Below are 10,080 nucleotides of genomic sequence, written 5' to 3'. Positions count from 1 at the left end.
AGTTTGGTGTGCTCTACTGGGGAGATGATGGTGTTGTTTTTGGCATGAATGTTGAAGTGGGTGGAAGTTTGGTTAGATTTGGAGGGTTGGAAAATAAGGATTTTGGTATTGCTGGGATTAAGTAGAAGTTGGGCATTGAATATCCAGCTTTCAGCAGATGTGAATGACTCTTGTGTGATCTTTCAAAGTTCTGGTAAAGTGGAGGCAGAGCAGATGAGGGTGGAGTCATCTGCATATTGTATGAAAGTAGCATGTTTGGTGGAGGTATGAAGGTTGTTGGTGAATAGAGAAAATAGTAGGGGGCCAAGGATGGAGCCGTGGGGGACACCAAGAGTTATGAGGAGATAAGGGGATAGCTGATCTTGCCAAACAAATGATTGCTGCCGACTGGACAGATAGCTATGGAACCAGTTGGTGGCAGAGTTGGAAAAGGAGAGATTAGTGAGGACAGAGAGAAGTATATTGTGTGATACCATATCAAAAGCCTTTGATAGGTCCAGAAATAATGTAGTGGAGAATAAGCCATTGTTTTTATGCTGTAGGATCGTGTTGGTGAAGGAGAGCAAGGCGGTGGTAGTGCTGTGATATGGCCTAAAGCCATAGTGGGTTTTGGAGAGGAGATTATTAGCTAGGAGATAGTTTAATTAAGAGTTAATACATTTCTCAAGGATCATGGAGAGTGGGAAAAGGATGGCAATTGGGGCAGTAATTGGAAAGGTCAGTGGAGGCGCCACCTTTGTGTAGGGGAATGATGTGTGAAATTTTCCACAGAGTAGGCACATAGCTTTCTGATATGGAGTGGTTAATTAATATGGAAATTGGATAGGCTAGGATGTCAGCTGCCATTGTCTGAGGAAGGTTGTCAGCTGCAAGTTTTGTGGGCTTAAGTTTTGTCAGAAGTCTTTTTTATGTAGGAGGTAGGTACTGCAGAGAAGGTGAAAGAGGGGGGTGAGAAATTGGGGTTGATTGAGGGGATAGTGGATGAGGAGTGTTGTTTTGGATAGGGATAGTATGATTTCAGTGAAGTGTTTGGTAAAGGAGTCAGCTATTGGAGGGGATGTAGGTGGGGAAGGGTGCCTAGTTTGCCTGGATGAAATATGGAGTTTATTGTGGACCAGAATTGCTTAGGATTGTGATGGGAGGAGTTTAGGTTGAACTGATAGTAAAGGGCTTTATCTGTTTTTATTTGTTTGGCTGCCTGAAATTTCTGTCGGGCAAATGAACTTTAGGTCAAATGAAGGTGACCCATAGATATATATATATATATATATATATATATATATATATATATATATATATATATATATATATATGTACATACATGTAGATATAGATAAATATATGGAAGCCAGTAATACAGTTATACTTTTTGTGAAGTTTGGAGGATGGAAGCACTGTAAGGTAGTAAGAAAAGGTAAGTAATGACAAGAGCAGTTTTAGTTACATTGGTGAGAAAGTATTTGGGTCTCTAAAGCATAACTAGATTTGGTGATTTTTATGCAATTCTGTATATGTAGATTGAATTTAAGATTATCATACACTATTATCTCTAAAAATGTGTGATGAGAAGTGACTTCAATGGTTGTAGTATATGAGGGAGGATTTAAATTTTTCTTTTTTCTTTTGTGAGAATGGGATTTGGGGAAAAAAAGAAGTAAGTCCAAGAAATATCACTCCCTACAGGACTAACACTACCTGTGCCAAACTCAGTCCAAACACATAAACTAACATAAAAGGCACAGTAGCGATGCAGGCAGTAAACACAACACTAACCAAAATGCAGGAAACAAAGCTGAAAAAAAATGCTGCTTCATGAACTTTAAAATTCAGATTTATTATGATACAAACAGAAGATGTGGTAAGCACTTTCACCTGGATAGGCTTCTTCAGACCAAAAGAACCCCCCCCTGTACACCCTTATATGGCAAAAAAGGTGCCAAAAACAGACAAACCATTAAAGGCACAGTACAACTATTATGGTATACAACATAAATGAAGTGCTTACTCTAAAATACATTAACCATAGTAAAATAAAAACACCTATACCACTCATAAAACATGAATAGAGATGTATAAAAACAAAAAACTGCATAGATTCATACTAATTGCACAACACTAACAATAAATCCTCTCATAAAAATGCTCTCATAAAAAATGGTCTCATAATATATGTAAAAAGCACAGTCATACATATCACTTCAATCTCCTGGACTTCAGGAAAGGTCTCAATGGTACTTTTTCATTCAGTCCAGGAAAAACATCTGCTCTAAGTTTAACAATCCATTTAGATTCAATACTCTCAGTGGGGTGCAGTTGGTGTCTGATTACTTGAAGGATAAATCTGGATTAGGTAGTGATGCAGTGGATCCGTTAGCTTTGTTTTTAGAAGTTGTGTTAGGGAACAACATTTTTTGTTTTGGCTCTCAGTGCTATTTACAGATGGATGGCGAGGCTATGGGTACTTCTTGTGCCAATAGCTACGCCAACCTCTTTATGGCTGCATGGGAGACCAACTTCTTGTTTGGTATAAGTGATTTTCTGAGGAACGTCATGTTTTATAGGCATTTTGTAGATGGTGTGTTTTTCATTTGGAAGGGCACGAAAGATGAGTTCTCTCTCTTCCTGGAGTGAGTTAATGGTCTAACGCATTATCTGAAATTTACCCATGAGGTTTCTGAGAATTGGATTTCCTTTTTCGATGAATACGTTCAGAGACTGGAAAGTGGCCTATTGAACACAGGAGTGTATAGAAAGGCGTGTCAATGCAATTCCTATCTCCATAGATGCAGTATGCATCCAGGTTACATCTTTGGCAATATTGTGAGGGGTGAGGTATATAGGAAGTCATGGTATAATCCCAGTCAGGATACTTTTGAGGCAGATGTTAGGGATTTATTTGAGAGGTTTAAGAGCAGGGAATATCAGACATCTGATATGGAGAGAGGATTAGCAGACCTCATTAATTTGAGGGAATAAACTGCTGCACCCTTTTTCTCTGAGACTGTAGTGGACCATGATGGTCCCTCCCAGGGTGTTCTGGCAGGGAGTAGAAACCATGGTTTCAGAGTGCCCTTGTATTATACTAAGGATGTAGGTAGATTGAAGGATGTGATTAGATCACACTGGGGGTGTGTTAACACTGGACCCGAATGTGAGGGGGGAAATTGTGGGTGCTGCCCCAGGTTTTGTCTATAAGAATAGATCGAATCTAAAGAAATTGCTGTGTTATCCTGCTATGGATGGTGGAGGTGATAGGGTTGCTGGTACTGTACCCTGTGGTAGTTGCAACTATTGTTGTTCCATAGACACCGATGTCCATTTCTATCACCCTGTCTATGGCACTAACCATGAAGTGGAGTTCATGCAAACTGAGAATCTACACATGTTGTTTATTTGGCCTCCTGTGGAGCCTGTGCTGCGTTTTATGTAGGCAAGATGGACAGGAGGCTGAGGGACAGAATAAGGGAACATCTCTACCAGATCAGGATGCTTTGTCCAAACATATCTTGTCTAATGATTCCACACACTTTTTTTGTTTTAAAGTACTAGATCTTACACACACTAGTTTTGGGGTTGGGTGTGAGGGGTAGAACTGAGAGTACTGAATCTAAATGGATTGTTAAAGTTAGAGCAGATGTTTTTCCTGGACTGAATGAAAAAGTACCATTGAGACCTTTCCTGAAGTCCAGGAGACTGAAGTGATATGTATGACTGTGCTTTTTACATATATTATGAGAACATTTTTATGAGAGCATTTTTATGAGAGGATTTATTGTTAGTGTTGTGCAATTAGTATGCATCTATGCAGTTTTTTGTTTGTATACATCTCTATTCATGTTTTATGAGTGGTATAGGTGTTTTTATTTTATTATGGTTAATGTATTTTAGAGTAAGCACTTCATTTATGTTGTATACCATGATAGTTGTACTGTGCCTTTAATGGTTTATCTGTTTTTGGCACCTTTTTTGCCATATAAGGGTGTACAAGAGGGGGGGTTCTTTTGATCTGAAGAAGCCTATCCAGGTGAAAGTGCTTACCACATCTTCTGTTTGTATCACAATAAATCCGAATTTTAAAGTTCATGAAGCAGCGTTTTTTTTCAGCTTTGTTTCCTGCATTTTGGTTAGAGCTGTGTTTACTGCCTGCATCGCTACTGTGCCCTTTATGTTAGTTTATGAAAAAAAGAAGTAGTTTATTTCTTTATTTCTTTATTTTTGGATCATAGGAATTTACTAGGCTATTGGCCTTGAGGCCCTTACAAGCCTAGCCAAGAGTTTAGCCCGTGTTCCTACAAGTCAGCACCTGATACCCCTATCCAGCAGGGACACAGGTGGAATCCCAGGGGTGTATTTTCTGTTCCCCATCCAGTTATCCAGGCTGCGCTTAAAATCGGTTAATGAGATACTCTGCTTGATGTGGAGAGGGAGTCTATTCCACAGAAGGGGGAGTCTCTGAGACACAAATCTGTGCAGCCAACAAGTCCTACTGATGTCACAGACCAGATTGAGGTTGCACGTGCAGGTTACCTGAGTGGATATGCAGCAGTCCCATCAAGGAGGGGTCGGATATTACTTTTATTGCCAGACAAAGGTCACCTCTGAGGAGTCTGTATGAGAGTGAGATAGTAAATATGTCAGGTCCTTATATCCTGATTGCCTGCTACTGTCACCCAACATATTTACTCCCTTAATGGTGCTTCCACTTACCTGGTGAATGCACAAAAATTCATACATGTTTCCTGGTTTAAATGCAGCCAGTTTTGGCCATACTTCCATATGGTCCATGTTTGTGCATGTACATTTGTGGTGCATGTGTTATCCTGTCAAAGGTTAATCTTATTGAATCTGGTCATTGGTGTACAGTTTATGCAGATAAGTGTGTGATGGACTTGATAGAATGTGAGCACATTCTACTATTTGTGTAAAGTGGCAGGATGTTGAACCATTTACAGAATCATAGTTTCGAATACAAGCCAATGGCTTACTAATCTTCTGCATGTTTGACTGACATAACTGCATGCCTGTGTTTCTAATTACCACTAAAATCATTTAGCAATTTTATAAAAGTAGGCAGAGACCGCTTTTTTTGAATTTGTGTGGTAACTTGCCCCATAATGTCTGTATAACAGAGTCATCCCTCCTGCATCCATTGTTTATATTTAATTAGAGAATGGGCAAGACATACATCAGCACTCTGATTGTTGAACAAACATTCTCCAGCAGGGCATTAATGTACATGTAATGCCCGGTGAAAAATGAGTATGCTGCTTAGACTGGTAAAAAACTAACGGCCTCCATTACTTTTACACTCGATAAGTAGTGCTTTTGTTGTTTGGCGAGTGTAAAAAAAAAGTGTATCTGTGTGTGTGTGTATATATATTTCTGCATGTGTAAGTGAATGCGTGTATGAAAACAGAGGAGACTGTGTGTGTGTGTGTGTGTGTGTGTGTGTGTGTGTGTGTGTGTGTGTGTGTGTGTGTGTGTGTGTGAGAGAGAGAGAGAGAGAGAGGTCTTGTGTGACTGAATGCCTGTATGAAAGCAGAAGTGACTGCGTGTGTTTATGATAGAGACAGAGAGAGAGATCGAGAGAGAGTGAGAGCAATCTTGTGTGAGTGAATGTGTGTATGAAAGCAGAAGTGACTGTGTATAAGAGAATGAGAATGGGCTGTCTGTAAAACTGTTGCGCTTTACTTAATTATTTCTTTTTTTAAGTACTATATTATTTTCTTATATATTTTTGATGTAAAATGTTTCCTCCAACACCGTTAACATATACTACAGAAAGTTTGAAACATTAGGTGGAGAAATTATTTACATCAAAAAAATACAAAAAAAAATAATATAGTACTTAAAAAAACTAAGTAAAGTTTTCCAGAGAACCCATTCTCTAAGTGCAATAATGCCCTCCAGGGTGTGTGTTTATGTGTAATTAACACCCTTCCAGGGGTGCAAAGGCCCTTCACCTGTGGCGTCAGGTCTCATAACACCACTGGGCAGGTGTTAATTACACATTAACACACAACCTGTCTGGCATTATTGCTTACTTATAACAGCAAGTTGCTTGACATTTTTATAAGTAATGTAGGCTGTGTGTCGCAGAAACTTTTTTTCAGACATAATTCATAAATAGGGCATACATGACAAGGGTGTTCCAAAACCAGTGAGCAAGTACCCGAGCTGACAAGAAGTTCAGCAAAACTTATTAGCCAGATTATGAATACCTCTCACCCTCTTAATGCAAGAAATCTGGACAAAGCCTCAAATTATTGGGGTATGAAACTTTTCAGCCAGATCATACATACCTCTCAACCTCTTAATGCAAGAAATCTGGACAAAGCCATAAATAATGTGGGGCAAAGGCCCAAAAATAGGGACATATTTTAAATATTGCACTTACAAATTTAGAACAATACTGGAATGAGTGTCAACATGCATTTTTCTGAAGGATATAAAGTCTGAAACTCAAAATATGTGCTATTAGTTAGTTACTTCAATCTTCAGTGATTTGCCAGAAAAAACACAAACTTTATGAGGAACACACCAAAAATATTGGGTAAAAAATCTGGACATTCTGTGAAAATCTCAACAGTTGACAGGCACAGCTAGGATGTCTAACATTATCTGGCATTGTTTAGGAAACACTAGAGAGCTATAATGGCTCCAGCATTAGCAAGAAGTATCCTGGTAGAGAAATGCTAAGTAAATGACAAAGTGCTGGGAGCACATCTAAAAAAGTGGGCACAGCTAGTACTCCTGTAAAGAAGTGCTACAGCCAAAAGTTTAAACCTGGGCATTATAAATTCATATGAGGCATGAAAAGCCTTCATATTTCCTCAGTAATAAGCATTGTGATGCATTTTATAGCATGCAAGAGGCCTTTTGTTTTTTAAATCAAATTACAGTAGTTGAATCCCACAGAGCCGCCATGTACTATTTCAATGGGTTAACAATGTATTAACACCTGACTTGAAAAATCCATAGTAATTGCTGTGGGATGGCAATAAATCTGAATAATTTTTCTCCTGGACAGGTGAAAGTATATTTCATGGAAATAAATGATCAGTGCTTAGAATACTTACTTTTGACATTCCACTCAGAGATGGACTTGAGTTTCAGTGGGCTGTCATGGGCCAATGCATCATTTTTATTTACGTTGACAAAACGCTCATGACTAGATCGAATCCATACATATGGGTGTTGATATTTAGCATACACAGCCAGTAAGAACAAAGTACAGTTTGTTCCCTACAAAAATGAGAGAATTTGGTGAGGCTAATATAAACAGTATTGATGCATAGTCTTTCAGAAAATAGAATCTGACATAATGACTTTATTAGTAATAATTCCTCTGAATGTCCTCAGTCCAAGAATAGCCCACAAGTAACGACCATATTAATAAATGACAACTATCAATGCTAACTGCTTCTGAACCAGGAATTAATGTTATGAAATTACAAGAATTTATTATTTTTGAACGTGGAATTCAGGGTTGTCCTAACAACAGGGCCCTCCACCTGTATGATGTAACTACACCCCTTCCTATAGGTAACCCTTCCCCTTATCAAACCTCACCCAGAGGCACCAATCTTGAATTCCACATGCAGTTATTGTATGCAGCAGCAAATGTACAAGTCAAATAAAAAAATCTAAAAGCAACATCATTTTTTATTAATCGGGATATAACACAGGCACATACAAGTGTATGCCCTCTATGCAGTTAGAAATCTTTAGAAGCCATAAGCGATCATTAAAAAACAGATACAAAAATATAACAGACACATTTAGTACTCAGCGCTGACATCCCAGTAAATGGAGAACTTGGTGTACCCTATGTTTCACAATAAATTCAGTATGACCACTCATTACTGCTGATTAAACAACAGCCATTGCTGACTGCTGCCATAACTTTGGTACCACCTTATTTAACTAAAAACAGAACTCAGAAAAGAAGACTAAATATGGCTTGCTTCAAAACACTCTCAGGTACATATAAGTAACAATCTTTTAAATGCACAGAGCTATTGTTTTATTGATTCTTTCTTATTATTAATGAAAACACATTATCTACACATCCTCACACCCTTACAGGTAAAACAGAGTGCTATGTCAGTTGTAGTTAAATCAGAATTTCTATTTTTTACTGAATGCCATTTGAGAATCACTGCAGTATGCAATCTGCTTATTCAGGTGTGCACGGATATCCAGTGGCAGGGTCGTCCACCCTCAATCTTAAGTCCCAGGGTGCACTTGTGCCGCAGACCAAGATTAATTTTTAGATGTCACCTGCCTGAATGCTACTCCTTTTACACGGTCAGTGTTGTTCATCTCAACACCAGACCTGCTTGTACCTGGCAAACGTGTAAAAATAAAATAAAATGAGGAAGCCAGAGTATTCACTTTATTTCACTACAACAAATCGTGCACAGTGTTTTAGAGCTGGAGAGATCTAAAATCAGAATGAGACACATTTTAAATATTGACCTCAAAGCTTCGAAAGTTGGTAGAATAAAAGGTGTCGTATTTGCACACATTTTCTAAAAGATACAAAGTCTGAAACTCAAATAACTTTCATTATTTAGTAAATTCAATCCTCAGTGATTTGCTGGGAAAAAAAAAAGAAAATCACATTTTATTAAGAAGAGACCAAAACTAGAATGCAAAAATTCTGGACATACTGCAAAACTTTGGATGGTTGAATATAACTCAGTATCACATTTTTTTCTTCAACAATTATTAAGATGTGATGACAAACTCAGGAGCCCAGTAAGGAAGGTAGCTGGAATAAATAGTACACCACAGCAAAATAAAATCTTCCAGTTTAATGAGTAAAAAGACAAATACTGGTGAGCGCTTTCGCAATGATGACCATTGCTTCTTCAGACAATTAATTCAAAAACTAACTACACCTAAATACATTGCTCAAATTCAAACCAACCAATCCTATTACAGATAAATTAATTGCCATGGTTACATAAAGAATTTAAATAAAATTATTTTTATATTATGTTATAATAAATGTTTGTGCTATAAATCATCTACAAGTATATTACATGATTTTAAGGCCTACTTTATTTTATTTTTCTGGATTTCAGGGCTGGTTTCAGAGGAACACTATAATTTAAACCTAATCTCCTGTGTGCTACCAGCCTTAAAATCCAGTGTGTTTCCATATTTTCTGTGGTATTTACAATGTCTCCCATCCTACTATTTACACTCTGGACATGCAAAACTTGAAACACAAACACATGTTCTTCCCCTTTGGCCAAGGTGTGCTTTGCCAAGGCACTATACTCATGTCCCTTCCTTGTGCAATATAGGTGGTCCCTAATTCATTCCCTAAGGTGGTGGTTGGTCTTACCTGCATAGAACTGAAAACATATTTTACAGTGGGCTACATATACCACTTTGCTCGTGTTACAATCTGCTGAGTTCCTAAGTGCCCATAAATGCTCTGTTCTTGGATGCTTAAAGAATCCAGACTCATCTATGTAAATGCAGTATGCACAGTTTCCAGACTTGTGTGTACCTTTTGCTACATTCTTTCTCATCCTAGCTGTCCTCAGATAGCATAATTGTTGTTTTAAGTTTTTCTTGTTTTTAAATACAAAATGTGGTTGTGTGCCCACTACATTTGTTGTATCTTCGTCCATTAGCAACATGTGCCAATTCTGTTAAATAATATTTTTAAATCAACTTATAGCCATAGTATATGGCAGAACCAAAGGGGTATGGGATATGTTATTGTTCTTAATCTGCACATTTTCTCTTGTGATTCTATCCGAGTAGTATGGATTAGCTTTGCCATGTCTTTCTCTATGCACACCCTAATATACTCTATTAATCTCTTGTTCACTATAGCCCCTGCTCATAAAACCTGTTTTCAAGTTCCTAAGTTCATTCACATATACTTCATCTTGGCAGCACAAGTGTGACACTGTCATTGCCTGTCCTCTAATGACATTAGGAAAAATATGTTGATTGTGCATACTATGCCTATGTAAAAATGTTGGGCGATAACCTTGCTTTCTATGTAACTTGGTAGACCAAGTATCACCATCTCTGTAAACTCTGACATCTAAA

At 37.9% G+C, this 10,080-nt stretch overlaps 1 protein-coding gene across 5 annotated transcripts in view; it reads right to left on the bottom strand.

The window, feature by feature from the left end:
* LOC122806697 overlaps nt 1-10,080 on the bottom strand; it is a 210,472-nt gene that overhangs the window by 58,999 nt on the left and 141,393 nt on the right. For all 5 annotated transcript variants that reach the window (XM_044077334.1, XM_044077335.1, XM_044077331.1 and 2 more), the window contains exon 6: nt 7,080-7,245. In XM_044077334.1, coding sequence (XP_043933269.1) covers nt 7,080-7,245 — 166 coding nt within the window. The remainder of the gene's footprint in view (nt 1-7,079; nt 7,246-10,080) is intronic.

This window comes from Protopterus annectens, chromosome 7.part0 (assembly GCF_019279795.1).
Source record: "Protopterus annectens isolate FY-2018-M chromosome 7.part0, PAN1.0, whole genome shotgun sequence".
NCBI lineage: Eukaryota > Metazoa > Chordata > Ceratodontiformes > Protopteridae > Protopterus > Protopterus annectens.
This window is presented reverse-complemented; position numbering and strand designations above follow the sequence as displayed.